This window comes from Equus przewalskii, chromosome 1, assembly GCF_037783145.1.
Source record: "Equus przewalskii isolate Varuska chromosome 1, EquPr2, whole genome shotgun sequence".
Taxonomy (NCBI): domain Eukaryota; kingdom Metazoa; phylum Chordata; class Mammalia; order Perissodactyla; family Equidae; genus Equus; species Equus przewalskii.
Genome location: NC_091831.1, coordinates 116,977,982 through 116,997,062, shown reverse-complemented (window position 1 = coordinate 116,997,062; position 19,081 = coordinate 116,977,982). Strand labels below are relative to the sequence as shown.

The following is a 19,081-nucleotide window of genomic DNA, read 5'->3' as shown; positions in this document are numbered from 1 at the left end:
TCTTCTTGATTCAGCTTTGGGAGATTGTAAGAGTCTAAGAATTTATCCATTTCCTCTAGATTATCCATTTTTCTGGCATATAGCTTTTCATAGTATTCTCTTATAAGCCGTTGTATTTCTGTGGTAATCTGTCGTTATTTCTCCTCTTTCATTTCTACTTTTGTTTATCTGAGCTTTCTCTCTTTTTTTCTTTGTAAGTCTGGCTAGGGGTTTGTCAATTTTGTTCATCTTTTCAAAGAACCAGCTCTTTCTTTCATTGATCCCTTCTGCTGCCTTTTGTTGTTTCAATAGCATTTATTTCTGCTCTGATTTCTATTATTACTCCCCTTCTGTGACTTTGGGCTTTGTTTGTTCTTCTTTTTCTAATTCAGTTAGCTGTAGTTTGAGATTGCTTATTTGGAATTTTTCTTGTTTGTTAAGGTGAGCCTGTATCGCAATGAATTTCCCTCTTAGGACCACTTTTGCTGCATCCTATATGAGTTGGTATGGTATGTTATCATTTTCATTTGTCTCCAGATATTTTTTGATTTCTCCTCTAATTTCTTCACTGATCCATTGGTTGTTCAATAGCATGCTGTTTAGTCTCCACTTCTTTGTCCTTTTCCCTGCTTTTTTCTTGTAATTAATTTCTAGCTTTTATAGCATTGTCATTGGAAAAGATGCTTGTTATTACTTTAATCTTCTTAAATTTATTGAGGCTTGCCTTGTTTCCCAACACATGATGTGTCCTTGAGAGTGTTCCGTGTACACTTGAGAAGAATGTGCATTCTGCTGTTTTGGGGTGGAATTTTCTGATATTAGTGTTAAGTCCAATTGGTATAGCTTTTCATTTAATTCCACTGTTCCCTTGGTGATGTTCTGTCTTTATGATCTATCCATTGATGTGAGAGGAATCTTGAGGTCCCCTACTATCATTGTGTTATTTTTAATATCTCCTTTTAGGTTTGTTAATAGTTTCTTTGTGAACTTTGCTGCTCCTGTGTTGGGTGCATGGATATTTGAAAGTGTTATTTCTTCTTGATGGAGTATCCCTTTGATCATTATATATGGCCCCTCTTTGTCTCTCTTTACCAGTCTTATCTTGAAGTCTACTCTGTCTGATTGAAGTATTCTGACACTTGCTTTCTTTTGTTTGCCATTAACTTGGAGTATCATCTTCCATCCCTTCACTCTGAGCCTGTGTTTGTCATTGGAGCTGAGATGTATTTCCTGGAGGCAACATATTGTTGGGTCTTGTTCTTTAATCCATCTTGCCACTCTGTATCCTTTTATTGGAGAATTCGTTCCATTTACGTTTAGGGTCATTATCGATATGTGAGCATTTAATGCTGTCATTTTATCACTCGTTTTCCGGTTCTACTGCATTTCCTTTGTTTCTTGTCCTGTGTGTTTTGATCCACCCATTGAATTATGAAGCTTTTTTTTTTTAAAGATTTTATTTTTCCTTTTTTTCTCCAAAACCCCCCAGTACATAGTTGTATATTTTTAATTGTGGTTCCTTCTAGTTGTGGCATGTGGGATGCCGCCTCAGCATGGCCTGATGAACAGTGCCATGTCCGCACCCCGGATCTGAACCGGCCAAACCCTGGTCTGCTGAAGCAGAGTGTGTGAACTTAACCCCTTGGCCTCCAGGCTGGTCCCAAATTATGCAGTTTTTTATGATGTGTTTCTTTGTTTTCTCTGTATTTATTATTTGTGTCTCTCTTCTGCTTCTTTGTTGAGTGGTTTGTATTCAGAATCTCATGTATAAGATAGTCCACTTTCTGATGGCCTCTTGTTTCCTTAGTCTAAACCAATTCACTCCCTTTCCTCCTCCCCTCCTAAGTTGTTCTCCTCACATCTTAGTCCATCTTGTGTTGTGAGTTTGTGGTTAAAATGACAAGATTATCTTTGTTTTTGGTATTTTCCTTCCCTTTCTCTTTAATGCTATATGAGTATTTGCTGTCCTATTCTGATTCTGTGTACCTGTTTATCTCCTTACTCCATGCTTTGTAACCCTTTTTCTCCCCCCCCCCTTTTTTTTTCAGGTATGAAGGCCTTCTTGAGGATTTCTTGTGGGAGTGGGGAGGGCTGTCTCATGGATACGAACTCCTTTAGCTTTTGTTTGTCTGGGAAAGTTTTTATTTCTCCATCATATCTGAAGGATATTTTTGCTGAATAGAGTATTCTTGGCTGAAAATTTTTGTCTTTCCAAGATTTGAATATGTCATTCCATTCTCTCCTAGCTTGTAAGGTTTCTGCAGAGAAATCTGCTGAAAGCCTGATAGCAATTCTTTTGTAGGTTATTTTCTTCTGCCTGCTGCCCTTATTATTCTTTCTTTGTCATTCATTTTTGCCAGTTTTACTATTATATGCCTTACAGAAGGTCTTTTTACATTGAAGTATCTAGGAGCTCTGGAAGCATCTTCCACACAGATTTCTGTCTCTTTCCCTAGGTTTCGGAAGTTCTCTGGTATTCTTTCTTTGAACATGCTTTCTGCTCCATTCTCCTCCTCTTCTTCTTCTGGAATACCTATAATTCTTATCTTGCATTTCCTCATTGAGTTGCTATTTCTCAGAGACTTTCTTTACTTCTTTTTAGTCTTAATTCTCTCTCCTCCTCTATTTGGAGCATTGCAACGTATCTATCTTTGATTATGCTGATACGCTTCTCTATGATGTCTACTCAAGTGTTCAGGTAATCCATATTTTGTTTTCTCTCTTCTATTGTGTCTTTCATCTCTAATATTTCTGATTGATTCTTCTTTATAGTTTCAATCTCTTTTGTGAAGTAGCTCCTGAATTCGTTGAATTGTTTCTCTACATTCTCTTTTACGTTGTTGAGTTTTTTGATGATAGCTATTTTGAATTCATTGTCATTTAGATTACATATTTCTGTGTCCTCAGGACTTAGTTCTGGGTACTTGTCATTTTCTCTCGTCTGGAGATTTGATATAATGTGTGATATTGCTATGGAGGTGGCTCTGGTCTTATGCATCCTGATGTTATTTGGTTGCAGTTCCCGCCTATCACCACTTAGTGGGGGTCAAGAGCTGTGTATTCTAAGCCCTTGGCCTTCAGCCAAGATCCCAGGCAGTGGAGTGGGTGTGGGGACGCTGAGGTGAGGGGCTCTTTCTCCTGCATGCTCTTGGGGCTTTCTTGCTCTGCTCTCGCTATCTCCTCTTGCTATCTGCTCTCCTAGGGTGTTGGCTTCATGAGGCCACTCCCCATGAAAGCTCTTGCTCTGGTAGAGGTCTTCCCTCTAGGCTGCACTGGCCCTTGGGGGTCTCTGATGTTCCCATGATTGAACATCCCCTCCCCCATTCCTTCCCTCTCGGAGGCCTCCTGCAGTTGCAGATCACAGTGTTTTAGGGGAGGGAGCAAAGTTTTCTCTTACCCTGTTCCAGCTCTTCCCACAGGGGCTCCAGCCTCTCTGTTGTATGACTGTGTGTGTATCTCCAACGTTTTTATGTTGTGTTAGGATGTCCTCTTTTGGAGTATGAATGTCCCTTTTCATTGTATGTTGGAGAGGAGAGAATCCCAGGCAAGTTCATTCCACCATGATGCTGACATCACTCCTCAAATGATCCTTAACTATTTTTAAGTGTACAATTAAAAATCCAGGACACAACTGAAGTTTCACAATGTTATAAACCATTTAGACCACAATAAAAAATTTTTTTAGAAATCATGTACACAGTCAGTGATATTAAATACATTTGTGATATTGTGCAAACATCACCATTATCCATCTGCAGAACTCTTTTTATTTTGTATAACTGAAACTTTATACCCATTAAACCATAACTTCCCAATCTTCCCTCATGCTCTCCATGCTCCCTGCCTCTTGGCATCCACAATTCTACTTTCTGTCTCTATGATTTTTTTTATTTTTTTGAGGAAGATTAGCCCTGAGCTAACATCCGCTGCCAATCTTCCTCTTTTTGCTGAGGAAGACTGGCCCTGAGCTAACATCCATGCCCATCTTCCTCTACTTTATATGTAGGACGCCTGCCACATCATGGCTTGCCAAGTGCTGCCATGCCCCACACTGGGGATCTGAACCAGCGAACCCTTGGCCGCCAAAGTGGAACATGCAAACTTAATTGCTGCAGCACCAGGCCAGCCCCTAATTACTGTATCTTTGTAGTAAGGTTTGAAATAAAAAATGTGATTCCCCAGGGGGCCAGCCCCATTCATGCACTCCATGTCAGTGGACCGGGCTTCACAGGTTTGGATCCCAAGTGCGGACCTAGTACTGCTCATCAAGTCATTCTGAGGCAGCATCCGTTATAGAAAATAGAGGAAGATTGGTACAGATGTTAGGTCAGTGACAGTCTTCCTCAAGTAAAAAGAGGAAGATTGGCAACAGATGTTAGCTCAGAGCCTGTCTTCCTCACCCAAAAAGAAAAAGAAAACGTGATTCCTCCAACTTTGTTCTCCTTTTTCTAGATTGTTTTAGCTGTTTGGGGTATACGAATTTTAGGATAGATTTTTCAATTTCTGCAAAAACTGTTATTAAGAGGACAGTTTTGATGGATTTAGGATTCTTGGTCAACAGTTTTTTTCTTTTAGTACTTTGAATATATCAGCTCACTGCCTTCTGGCCTCCAAAGTTTCTGATAAAAAATCTGCTCATAATCTTATTGAGGATCCCTTGTATGTAATTAATCACTTTTTCTGTTTTCAAGATTCTCTTTGTTTTTAGGCTTTCAAATGTTTGATTATAATGTGTCTTGGTGTGTGTCTCTTTGAGTTCATCTTACTTGGAGTTTGTTGAGCTCCTTGGATGTTTATATTCATGTCTTTCATCAAATTTCAGCCATTATTTCTTCAGATATTTTCTCTGCCCCTTTCTCTCTCTCTTTTTCTTCTGGGATTATGTCTTTTGGTATATAACTTGGTCCACCTGATCATGGCCTGCAGGTCCCTTATGCTCTGTTCACTTTTCTTTAATCTTTTTTTCTTCCTGTTCTTCATACTCAATAATTTCCATTGTCCTGTCTTCAAGTTTGCTGATTCATTCTTCCATCTGCTTAAATCTGCCTTTGAATCCCTCTAGTGAATTTTTCATTTCAATTATTGTACTTTTCAGCTCCAGAATTTCTTTTTGGTTTCTTTATAGGTTTTCTCTCTTTACTGATATTTCCATTGTGTTCACACGCCATTTTCTTGACTTTCTTCACATCTTCGTTTAGTTCTTTGAGCATCTGTAACATGGCTCTTTTTAAATCTTTGTGTAGCAGTTCTCCCATCAGGTCTTTTTCAGGGACACTTTGTATTGATTTTTTTGTCCTTTGAATGGGCCATACTTTCTTGTGTTTTTCCTACGTCTTGTGATTTTTTTGTTGAAACCTGGATATTTGAATTAATAATCTAGGTAACTCTGGAAATCAGATTCTCCTCCTTCTCTAGGATTTGCTGTGTTTTGTTATTGTTTTTGTTTATTGTTTTTGGTTTTTTTTGTTTGTTGTAGGATGTCTCTGTGCTGAGGGTTAGCCTGAGGTGTAAACCTAAGGGCTTCTTGTGTCTTTTCTGAGCCTGTGCCTTTCCCTGAGCATGTGTGATCACTCTGTAATTTTCTGTTTTAAATGTCCTGGACTTTCATATCTGGCTCCCAAAGGGGGAAAAAGAGAAAAATGAAAAGGGCTAGAAAAAGTGCACTGACCCTTCAAATTCCATGGAAGTAACTTTAGCTGGTGGGACTTGCAACAGTGGGAGAGGTACAACAGCAATGGCTGCCCTCCTCTTTGTCTGTACCTCTGTGATCAGAAGCAGCAGTCAGTGATCAAAGCACAGACTCCAAATATTTGGAGTACAGGGTCCTTTGTACCCATTCTTACTCCTGCAAGCTGTGTGCAAGCTGCTACAGAAACATGTGCACAGCTTCCTGCCACCATGACTAGGGTTGAGAAATGGATACCTACTATTGCACTAAGAGCTGCAGTTTACCATGCAAGCCTTGCCCTGGAAGTTGCAAGCATTCAGTAGACTCCAGAGTTCCAAAATGGTTATGTTAGATTCTGCCAGTGCAGTTGTTGTCGAGCTGGGAGACAGATTCCTGATGCTTCCTACTCTGCCATCTTCCCAGAATCCTCTCCTATGATTTGTTACTTATCTAAAATTAAATACTTTTGGGGCTGGCCCCGTGGCCGAGTGGTTAAGTTCGCGTGCTGTGCTTTGGCAGCCCAAGGTTTCGCCGGTTCGGATCCTGGTCGCGGACATGATGCTGCTCATCAGGCCATGTTGAGGTGGCATCCCACGTGCCACGACTAGAAGGACCCACAACTAAAATATGCAACTATATACTGGGGGGATTCAGGGAGAAAAAAGCAGAAAAAAAAAAAGATTGGCGACGGTTGTTAGCTCAGGTGCCAATCTTTAAAAATAATAATAATAATAAAATTAAATTAAGTACTTTTCTCATAAGTCAAAAAGAATTTTAAAAATTTAATGATTAGAAACCTTTTTGAATACTCTGATGGGCTAAGGTTGGGGGTGAGAGATCATTTTGTTATGTTCCAACCCAGAAATTTCTAAATTTATGATGTTAGTACAAATGAATCAAATTAATCTTTTTGGTAAACATTTTTAAGAATATAAATTTGTTGTTACGGAAGTTAAAATAGAACCATCAGTCTCTGTGGTATGTTTTCTTGATAAAGGCCAAACTCTTTGTTTTTGTTTCACAGACAATTGTGGCTATTAACAAAGACCCAGAAGCTCCAATTTTTCAAGTGGCAGATTACGGAATAGTTGCAGATTTATTTAAGGTAAGCTGGCCTTGAGAATGATGCCTATTATCTAGATTGTCATCCAAGAACCTCTTAGAGTTGGTCAGGGAGGAAGATATTACAGGAAAACCTTGTGTGTTTGTCTATCTGTGTGTCTTTCTGTGTAGGTATATATTAATATATGTACACGATTTTGAACTGCTTAAAGTGAAGTTGTTCTAATAAACACGTGATGTTTATATAGAGCATTATAACCTTCCCTTTAAGAAGGAATCCATATTGTGTTTAAAATATCCACATGGCTCTTGGCATCTCATGTGCTAATAAGTTACTACACATTGTGAAGTGACTCAAGTAATTATCACCTAGAATCATATTTGGCAGGTACCTTAAAGAAATTCACATCAAGTCCCCTTATTCAGAGATTTGCTAGCGATGCTATAGCTTTTCAGGGGAAGAGTGGCCACTCAAGTCCAGCTTATCTGACTCAATAAGTATGCTCTGCTTGCTGAGTTTGAGAGTTAAAGGCCTTCCTAACGTGACAGGTGTAGGGGAGAACACTTAGTTCCCACACCTCACACTCTTCACTTTTTTGAGTGTTCTTTCTGCCCTACCACCCCCATATTTGCCTTCCCCATGACAGAAATTACTTTAGTGATATTGATGAGCACCTGATATTCACTTGACCACACTTAGAGGTCATAGCTTATGCATGGCCTGGCTTCTTTTTGTCCCTCAGGACTTGCCTACAAGCTTCTAGGTTACCTTGTGCAGAAATCACTCATGCAGGAATTGAGACTCTGAAAGTAGCGTCCAACCCCAGGAGAAGTGGGTTTGCTGGAGTGAGGAACCCCTCACATAGAACTACATCGAGCTACTGTAGGCCTTAATGGAGAGGTTGCAGTCTGAGAACAGAGCCAGGGGTGGTCCCCCCAGCAAGAGGACTGGCACATTATCATGGCTTCACCAGCACTATATATGATCCAGATGAACTAATGAGTGCACTTTAAGAGCACATCTGTACTTTAAAGTACATGTTCATGCTCAGTGAAGGATGGACTTTCAACTGCTCAGTAATTACTCAATAATGGCCCAGACTGCATGCAGAGACTAGAATGGGGCTGTTGCCCTGGGTCAGCATAGGGCATCCTTCCCCTCAGGAATCACTGTTCCCCCACAACACCACTACTCCCCACCCAAGAGCCTATATCTTGCCCTGGGAAGAATACAACCTCTCTTCAGAAACTCTGGGGTCTTGTGTCTGAAATTTAGGGTTAAGGTTGGTTAGCTGCTCCAGTTACATGGCCCAGATGTGTAAGAACAAACAGTAATAGCAGTCATTTGACCACTAAGATATTCTAGTGGGAGGAAAAGTTAGTATGAAAAAGAAATTTTTTCTGTACTAGGATAACCTTGTTCAAGTAGCAAGCATTTATTTGCAATGAGATACGAATAAAGGGGTAAAGACCTTTTAATTTAAAAATGAAATTAAACACTTTCTAAACCCTAACCATGTATCATGTTGATGTTTGCAAACATCTACTGTAGTTGCCTTTTATTTTCCCTCAAAAGAATATTTTAATAAGTTTATAAGTAATTTTGTTTATTTTAAGGTATGTTTTTCTGTCTGCTTGTGTATCGTACCTCACATGTGGGGCTTACTTGATGAAAGGATAAAGTGTTAAACAGTTGGAAATTTGTGATGTTCATACAGTGGACACCTGCCTTAGGGCAGGAGCATCTTTGTAGCAATAATTGATGGAATGGTGTCACACACACTGTGCCTCTTGCATTAAGGTCAGCTCCCAAATTTGACATAAGAGAGAGTGTGTCTCTGTTGTGTTTTGTGTCTGTTTACACATGCTCAAAGACGTATCTTGATCAGAGTCCTAGGACAGCAGAAGTGGAAAGGGACCTCAGTAATCATCCAGTCAGCTGATTTCCAACCCAAGATTCTCAACTATTTTTGATGTTTTAGGAAGCCCACATTTGATTACAGAGAGACTGGACTAAGACATAATGTTTATTTGCTTTTAGCTAGAATTATATTAAGATAGTGACTATCTCATGCAGCTCAGAAGTTCTGAAGCAGTTATATATGTCTTTGATTAATACAAAGGAAGAGAAGTTAATCAGTCCTTAAAAATGCAGTCTGTGAAAGAACTAGTTAAAGATTATGCAAATATTAAAAATACTGCTCAAGTTGCGGCCTCCCATTTGTTACTACATGAACAACACAAGTGAGGTGCATTCTTTTTAAGTTGTCTGTGTCCCAGAGAGATGTAATTTGGGGAAGTTACTCAACAAGTTATTGGCACGGCTAAGTCAGGCTCCTGATTCTATTCTTTCTGTGATTACTCTGCCTTCCCAGCTCATCAGGTACTAAAGCTGGATGGTTCACCACTACTCCTGTACCCTAGATAAGCTGCAGTAAAAAGGATCACATCTTTGACAGATTATAGGAATGTAGACAGTACCCATCAAACTGTTTTCTCAGTTGAAATCAGAATGAGTGTAACATAGATGAATATTATAGTAATTCCGACAGAAGATTGGACAAAGTGGTTTAGTGAATATACACCTTGGTGCCACCCTCTGTCTTTTAAAAATCAAATATTTAAAGATATAACAACATTTAAAAATACAGTTATACAAACAATAATAATAGGGGACCTGAACACTCCACTCACATCAATAGATAGATCTTCCAGACAGAAAATCAACAAGGAAACAGTGGAATTAAATGAAAAGCTATACCAGTTGGACTTAATAGACACATATAAAACACTCCATTCAAAAACAACAGAATACACATTCTTCTCAAGTGCACAAGGAACATTCTCAAGGATAAACCATACATTGAGAAACAAGGCAAGCCTCGATAAATTTAAGAAGATTGAAATAATAACAAGCATCTTTTCCAATCACAATGCTATAAAAGCTAGAAATTAATTACAAGAAAAAAGCAGAGAAAGGGACAAAGATGTGTAGACTAAACAACGTGCTATTTGAACGAGCAATGGATCATGGAAGAAATTAAAGGAGAAATCAAAAAATATCTGGAGACAAATGAAAATTAAAACATAGCATACCAACTCATATAGGATGCAGCAAAAGTGGTCCTAAGAGGGAAATTCATCACAATACAGGCTCACCTTAACAAATAAGAAAAATCCCAAATAAGCAATCTCAAACTACAGCTAACTGAATTAGAAAAAGAAGAACAAACAAAGCCTAAAAAGTCAGCAGAAGGAGAGAAATAAAAGAAATCAGAGCAGAAAAAAAAATGCGATTGAACCAAAACGGCAATAGAAAGGATCAATGAAACAAAGAGCTGGTTCTTTGAAAAGATGAACAAAATTGACAAACCCCTAGCCAGACTTACAAAGAAAAAAAGAGAGAAAGCTCAGATAAACAAAAGTAGAAATGAAAGAGGAGAAATAACGACAGATTACCACAGAAATACAACGGCTTATAAGAGAATACTATGAAAAGCTATATGCCAGAAAAATGGATAATCTAGAGGAAATGGATAAATTCTTAGACTCTTACAATCTCCCAAAGCTGAATCAAGAAGAAACAGATAATCTGAATAGATCAATCACAAGGAAAGAGATTGAAACAGCAATCAAAAGCATCCCAAAGAGTAAAAGCGCAGGACCAGATGGCTTCCCTGGGGAATTCTACCAAACTTTCAGAGAGGATTTAATACCTATCCTTCTCAAGCTGTTCCAAAACATTAGGGAAGACGTAATGCTTCCTAACACATTCTACGAGGCCAACATCACTCTGATGCCAAAGCCTGACAAGGACAACACAAAAAAGGAAAACTACAGGCCACTGTCACTGATGAACACAGATGCAAAAATCCTCAACAAAACATTGGCAACCCGAATACAGCAATACATCCAAAAGATCATACATCATGATCAAATGGGATTTATACCAGGGGCACAGGGATGGTTCAACATCCACAAATCAATTGATGAGATACACCACATTAACAAAATGAGGAATAAAAACCATATGACCATCTCAATAGATGCAGAGAAAGCATTTGACAAGAACCAACAGCCATTTATGATACAAACTCTTAACAAACTGAGGATAGAAGGAAATTACCTCAACGTAATAAAAGCCATATATGACAAACCCACAGCTAACATCATACTCAATAGGGAAAAACTGAACGCCACCCCTCTGAGAACACGAACAAGACAAGGATGCCCACTATCACCACTCTTATTCAAGGTAGTACTGGAGGTTTTGGCCAGAGCAATTAGGCAAGAGAAAGGAATAAAAGGAATCCAAATAGGGAGTGAAGAAGTAAAAGTCTCCCTGTTTGCAGACAACGTGATCTTATATATAGAAAACCCTAAAGAATCCATCGGAACACTATTAGAAATAATTAACAACTACAGTAAAGTTGTGGGGTACAAAATCAACTTAAAAAAATCAGTTGCATTTCTATACTCTAATAACAAACTTACAGAAAGAGAACTCAAGAATACAATTCCATTTACAATTGCAACTAAAAGAATAAAGTACCTAGGAATAAATTTAACCAAGGAGGTGAAGGACTTATAGAATGAAAACTATAAGACATTACTGAAAGAAATTGATAATGACATAAAGAGATGGAAAGAGATTCCACACACACGGATTGGAAGGAGAAACATAGTTAGAATGTCCATACTACCCAAAGCAATCTACAGATTCAATGCAATTCCAATCAGAATCCCAGTGACATTCTCCATGGACACAGAACAAGGAATCCTAAAATTCATATGGGGCAGGCAGCAAAAGACCCCGAATTGCTAAAGCAATCCCAAGAACAAAGAACAAAGCTGGAGACATCACAATCCCTGACTTCAAAATGTACTGCAAAGCCGTAGTGATCAAAACAGCATGGTACTGGTACAAAAACCGGTGCACGGATCTATGGAACAGAACTGAAAGCCCAGAAATAAAACTGCACATCTCCGGACAGCTGATCTTCAACAAAGGTGCCAGGAACATACAATGGAGAAAAGATAGTCTCTTCAGTAAATGGTGTTGGGAAATCTGGACAGCCACATGCAAAAGAATGAAAGTAGACCGTTATCTCACACCATACACAAAAATAAACTCAAAATGGCGCAAACACTTGAAGATAAGTCCTGAAACCGTAAAACTCCTGGAAGATAATATAGGTAATATACTCTTTGACATCGAACTTAAAAGGATCTTTTCGAATACCATGTCTTCTCAGACAAGGGAAACAAAAGAAAAAAGAAAGAAGTGGGAGTTCATCACACTAAAGCGCTTCTGCAAGGCAAAAGAAACTAGGATCAAAACAAAGAGACAACCCACCAATTGGGAGAAAATATTTGCAAATCATATATCCGACAAGGGGTTAATCTCCATACTATATAAGGAACTCATACAACTGAACAACAGAAAAACAAACAGCCCGATCAAAAAATGGGCAGAGGATATGAACAGACATTTTTCCAAAGGAGATAGACAGATGGCCAATAAACACACGAAAAGGTGTTCAACGTCACTAATCATCCAGGAAATACAAAGCAAAACTACGCTAAGATGCCACCTGACACCTGTTAAAATGGCTATAATCAGTAAGTCTGAAAATAACAAATGTTGGAGAGGGTGTGGAGAGAAGGGAACCCTCATACACTGCTGGTGGGAATGCAAACTGGTGCAGCCACTATGGAAAACGGTATGGAGATTCTTCAAAAAACTGAAAGTAGAATGACCATATGACCCAGCTGTCCCGCTACTGGGTACCTACCCAAACAACTTGAAATCAACAATCTAAAGTAACATATGTATCCCTATGTTCATTGCAGCCCTATTCACAATAGCCAAGACATGGGAACAATCCAAGTGCCTATTGACTGATAATTGGATAAAGAAGATGTGGTGTGTATATATACAGTGAAATACTACTAAGCCATAAAAAAGACAAAATCATCTCCTTTGCAACAACATAGATGGACCTGGAGGGTATTATGTTAAGCAAAAGAAGCCAGACAGGGGCTGGCCCCATGGCCGAGTAGTTAAGTTCGCGCGCTCTGCTGCAGGCGGCCCAGTGTTTCGTTGGTTCAAATCCTGGGCGCAGACATGGCACTGTTCATCAGACCACGCTGACACAGCGTCCCACATGCCACAACTAGAAGGACCCACAACGAAGAATATACAACTATGTACTGGGGGGCTTTGGGTAGAAAAAGGAAAAAGATAAAACATCTTAAAAAAAAAAAAAAAGCCAGACAGACAAAGACAAACACGATATGATTTCACTCATATGTGGAATATAAACAAACACATGGACTAAGAAAAGAGTTCAGTGGTTACCAGGGGAAGGGGGGTGAGGGTGGGCACAGGTGGTGAAGGGGAGTACTTATGTGGTGATGGACAAGAAATAACGTACGAATGAAATTTCACAATGATGTAAACTTTTATGAACTTAGTTTAAAAAATGCAACAAAAATACAGTTAGACAAATTATGAATGAGAATTAGCATTATCTATTTTAGATTAAGATCTTAACATATAAGTCAAATAATAGCTATGTATAAGCATTTTTTAGTCTAAATGTTTGTGTAAAAGTTTTAAATTTCAATCTGTATCACACATCACAAGTATATATAGCTATTAGACTAATAATTTTATAAGGCATATTGTGCCCACCAAATTTTATCATATCTAGAGTAAGAATATATCTGCATAACATTTTATTCTCTTACATTTATTGTTTCACTTCACCCTTCACAATCATATGAGTTAGGACAAATTTTTTTTTTCTTCATATAACAGAAATAATATGGTATAGTAATTAAGAGCTTTATTTCATATACTGTCTTGGACACATACTAGTTAAATTATCTTGGCCAAGTTATTTAATCTCTCTGAATGTAAGTTTCCTCATAAGTAATATAAATATTGCACTACCTTCCTTACAAGGTTGTAATGAAGATTAAATGACATTATACTCACCTAGTACAGTCTGTGTTAAATATTAGCCTACCTGTTTGTGTTTCCCTCCATACAGGTGTATAGTAGGTGCTTAATATATCATAAATATTATCATCGGAGTTAGAATGACAGAGCATAGGGCACCACCTGAGTGGTTTTTTTTTTTTTTTGAGGAAGATTAGCCCCGAGCTAACATCTGCTGCCAATCCTCCTCTTTTTGCTGAGGAAGACTGGCCCTGCGCCAACATCCATGCCCATCTTCCTCTACTTTATACGTGGGACGCCTACCACAGCATGGCTTGCCAAGCGGTGCCATGTGCGCACCCAGGATCCAAAGCGGCAGACCCTGGGCCACCGAAGTGGAATGTGCGAACTTAACCACTGCACCACCGGGCCAGCCCCTGTTTTGTTTTTTATCTTTTTGGTTTTGTTAATATGATAGCTTCACATACCATAAAATTCACCCATTTAAAATATACAATTCAATGGTTTTTAGTATATTCACAGAGTTATGCAACTTTCACCATTATCTAATTTCAGAACATTTTTATCACACCGAGAAGAAACCCCATACCCGTTAGCAGTCACTCACCATTCCACACTCTCCCCAGGCCCTAGAAACAACTAATCGACTTTGTCTCTCTAGATTTGCCAGTCCTGGACATTTCATCTAAATAGAATTATGAAATTTATCTTTTGTGGCTGGCTTCTTAGCATAATGTTTTCAAGGTTCATCCATGTTGTAGCATGTGTCAGCACTTTATTCCTTTTTATTGCCTAATAATATCCATTGTATGAATAAGCCGCATTTTTTTTTATCCATTCATCAATTAATGGACATTTGAGTTTCCACTTTTTGGCTATTATAAATAATGCTACTATGAGCATTCATTTGTAAATTTTTGTGCAGACATGTTTTCGTTTTGTTTGGGTATATGTCTAGAAATGGAATTGCTGGATCACTTGATAACGCTATGTTTACATTTTGAAGAACTGCCAGACTGTTTTCCAAAGTAGTGGTGCCATTTTATATTCCCAGTAATAATATACGAGGGCCCCAATTTCTCCATACACTCACTAACACTTTTTATTATAGCCATCCTAATGGTTGTGAAGTGGTATCTCATTGTGGTTTTAATTTGTATTTCCCTGATGGCTAATGATGTTGAGCCTCTCTTCATGTGCTTATTGGCCATTTGTATATTTTCTTTGGAGAAATATCTATTCAGATCTTTTGTCGTTTTTAAAATTGCATTATTTGTCTTTTTGTTGAGGTGTAAGAGTTTTTTTTATATTCTGGGTACAAGTCCTTTATCAAATATATGATTTGCAAATATTTTCTCCCATTCTGTGAGTTTTCTTTTTATTTTCTTGACAATGTCCTTTGATGCACAGAAGTTTTACATTTTGATGAAGTCCAATTTATCTGTTTTTTCTTTTATCATTTGTGCTTTAGGCATCATATATATGAAAAGTTTTGTCTAATCCAGTACAGTGAATATTGGCCTACAAGTATCTGTTCAAGTTCCTGCTTTTAGTTCCTTTGGGTATATACCTAGGAGTGGAATTGCTGGGTAATATGGTAATTCTATGTTTAGCTTTTTGAAGAACCTCCAAACTGCTTTCTCTACTGACTGCACCATTTTATATTCCCATCAACAGTACACAAGTGTTCCAGTTTCTCCACATCTTCTCCAAAACTTATCTGCCATCTTTTAAATCATAGCCATGCTAGTAGGTGTGAAATGGTATCTCATTGTGGTTTTGATTTGCATTTCCCTAAGGACTAACGATATTGAGCATCTTTTCATGTACTTATTGGCCATTTGTATATCTTCTTTGGAGAAATGTTTATCCAAGTCCTTTGTCCATTTTTTAATTGAATTGTTTGTTTTTTTGTTGTTGAGTTGTAGGAGTTCTTCATATATTCTGGATGTTAAACCCTTAATCAGAAATATGAATTCCAAATATTTTCTCCCATTTTGTAGGTTGTCTTTTCACTTTATTGATAATATCCTTTGATTCACAAAAGTTTTTGATTTTGATGAAGTCCAATTCATCTATTTTTTCTTTTGTTGCTTATGTTTTTGGTGTCATATCTAAGAATCCATTGCCAAATCCAAGGTCATGAAGATTTACTCCACTGTTTTCTTCTAAGAGTTTTATGGTTCTAGCTCTCATAGTTAGGTCGTTGATCCATTTTGAATTAATTTTTTTGTGTGTTGTGTCAGGTGAGGGTCCCACTTCATTCTTTCACATGTGGATAGCACCATCTCTGTAGAGAGACTGTTCTCTTCCCATTGATTGGACTTGGCATATACCCATATTTTCGAACCTTTTTCACCTCTCCCTAGCATAGCTCTTCACTAGAGTCATTCTAATGCCTTTACCATATCTGGAACCTGCAGTGTTTATCAGTGTCTGCCTCTTCATTTTTTGCCCAGAATCCTTTTCTTCTTGTTAATGTTCTGATTTTTCCTAGTCCACACTAATCTCTCCTTCTTCAGAACTCCTAAATTTGGAGCATTTAGTGCCATTCTTCTCATCCTCTTAGATAATAGTATAAGATAAGCACATTTCTGATTGGGTGGTTCGTAGGCCTCTGTCTGTTCTCCCCAGCTAGGGAATAGAACTCTGTGGGCGGGAATCAGGCCTGAACTTCTTTATCTCCCATAGTGTTACCCTGAGGAAGTACTAAGTAAATGAGTGAAACGTAGTTTTATGTGATTTATGTCAGTAGATTGTCTTATTTTAAATGTAAATTCACTCTTATTTGGTCTTACTAAGTAGGGAGCTGCCTCTGCAGTATCTAAAATAGAATAAAAATAAGAATCCAGGTCTTTCAGTATGCTGAGGTCATCAGACACTCAGTGAACCTGACTTGGCATTTTATTTTCCCTAGCTCTAAGGCATTGTGTGGTATGTTTGGAAAGTCTGAGGTTGGTCTAATAAAAAAACATATAGATGATGGAGAGAGAAAATCCCTTCAACCCTTTTTTGGGGAGTGTGACGGGAACATTTGATAAGGTCTTTAAAAACTGTATTTGCTAAACCAAATTAATGTTTCATTTAAAAGAAGTTGAGCTTTAGCCTATTTTTCATGAAACATGTAGGTCCCCACATGAGGCTTGTTTAGCATGTCATCTGTGTGACTGGCGTAAGCTCATAGTCTCTCCACTGAGGAAAGCTGGGAGAAGTAGTCCCAGCACTTAATGCTGCCCCTGAGCTAATCCTGCTGGCTCCATGGTAAACATGGGCCTTTTAATAGACTGGAGACAAAGTGACATTCGGAAGAAACAACATGTCGACAATTTCCTTAATAAATTTTGTACGAACACATTATTTCCACCTAATGGAAATGTAGCTCTCTTAAATAATTGAGAGGCTGTATTCATCAGTGGTGAGTTCAGCTGGGATCTTTGTGAGCTAGGGCAGCCAACAACCCCTTGGAAAACAGGGTAATTGATATTTTACATAAGTGGCTTGACTAGTTTTCAGGTGGGCTCTGTGTGACATTCCCCTGCAGTCCCCATGCACAGCTCTCTTCTGTTGTCCAGGCTGTCACAAAGCAGCTCCACACTGAAGGTTCCAGTTGCAGCCACCGAACTGCCAAGACTAAGGGTTAGTAATTAATCCTTTTTAAAATGGGAGCCAGCTTGGTTGGTTTCCCCTTACTATGTCTGCTGACCAGCCACTGCATTAGCATAGGCCTTGATTTGAATGAGGAGAGATCATACTGAATGTTTAGCATGCAGCTCATTTTTATGTGCCAAAAGATAATAACGTGCTGAGAAAGCAACTACAGTGTTTGTAAAATGAATGATGAATGAATGAACTAGCAGTGAGGAAACAAGTCCTACAGGGGGTTGACAGGAGTCATGACTAAGCAAGAGACTTTGGTGTGGACTTGGAAGGAAAGGCAGGAATGCAATAAGGGAAAGAAGAATGCGGGGAAAACATGAAGGTAAAAAGTACACGTTACTCTTAGCACAGACAAGAAAATTGGACTTCCTATTTTTTGTGGTACCTTTCTGAGTTTTGTGGTTGTGTCAGAAGGCTTCTAGGCAATGAGTAGGCTCTTGGCCCTGCCAGCTATGTATCCAGGGTCGTTTCTCCCTCCTGAAGATTTTATAGTCTCCCCATGGATGGGAGGAGAGACTAGGAAAGCAAGGAGTTCCTGGTTGGGGAGAGGGGGCACTTTGTGCCTCATAGCAATTCACATTCTTTCCTTTGGCCTTGGTGTACTTCTTAAGGAACTGTGACCATATCACAGTGAAGGCTGAAGTTGTTTAATTACTTTTTTTTTTTAATTTGCAGGTAGTTCCTGAAATGACTGAGCTGTTGAAGAAAAAATGAGTCGTGATCATGTCTTAAGAAAGGAAATTATGTCAAAGTATTCAGCTGAAATCATAGAAATTCATGGCTATTAATCATTAGAAAGCATGGAGAGCTACATTTCATAATATGAGGAAAAATTCTAACAGATGCCAGAATGCTTTTTTATGGGGATATTATTATGTTTCTTTTTAATAATTTGTGGTTCCAAACAATTATTTTTTGAAATTTTCTAATTCTGTAATAAAATATATAATAAAGCCTTTCCACAGCTTTATAACTACTACCAGAAATATGCCTAGCTTCATAAAGAGAGAGAGAAAATTGAAGAAAGGGAGTAAAAATTCATTTATTATTTTTTCTTTGCCTGTCTTTTTCATGGAGGACTGTTTTAGGCAAGATTGTAAACATGAATGTTCCCACCAGCCTAATCGACCTAATGTAGTTGTTGAGAGAAGAAGGGAAATAGATTGGCAAATTCAGAGTTAAAAAAGCATGGCTATAAAGCATTAATATTACCTTAAATATACTCCAGTCTTCAGAAAACCAAAGCTAAAGTGACAAAAGCAGCCCTGACTTAAACCTGAGCCTGCAAATATATTTTAGTTGGTTTAGGTTAAATTTAATTTTCCATTTTAAGGTTTTATCTTACAGGACTTTGTGTCTATGAAGGAGAGAGGAGTAGAGAAGGAGGGGGCTGCTTTGAGACAGTGTGGCCTCTTATGTAAAAGATAGTTTGATATTATTATAAATGTTTAAAACCCTTCTCAGAGAATGCCCTGGCTTTTCTTTTGCCCTCCTGATGGCTTCCTTTGGGCTCTCTTAGAGAACAGCCAGACATGTGAGTCAGCCATACGTGTAGTAGGTCTAGGACTCTCACTGTGCTTCCCCAGGGCCCAGCTGAGGTCCAGAGTCTAACAGGCACTGGAAGCTGATGTGAGTGCAGGCACAAGCACAGAGGCTGGTAAGGCTGTGGCCAGGCCTTCAGGAAGGTGTGGGCAGGTATTGAGATTATAGAAAGACCAGGAGTCAGAGGTGAGTGAATGAAGAGAACT

The 19,081-nt window shown here is 38.5% G+C and overlaps 1 protein-coding gene across 3 annotated transcripts in view; it reads left to right on the top strand.

The window, feature by feature from the left end:
• Positions 1-18,309, top strand: part of ETFA (electron transfer flavoprotein subunit alpha) — a 99,996-nt gene extending 81,687 nt beyond the window's left edge. For all 3 annotated transcript variants that reach the window (XM_070574177.1, XM_070574186.1, XM_070574197.1), the window contains 2 exons: positions 6,672-6,752; positions 18,009-18,309. In XM_070574177.1, coding sequence (XP_070430278.1) covers positions 6,672-6,752; positions 18,009-18,047 — 120 coding nt within the window. In that variant the 3' untranslated portion in view covers positions 18,048-18,309. The remainder of the gene's footprint in view (positions 1-6,671; positions 6,753-18,008) is intronic.
• Positions 18,310-19,081: the final 772 nt, after the last annotated feature.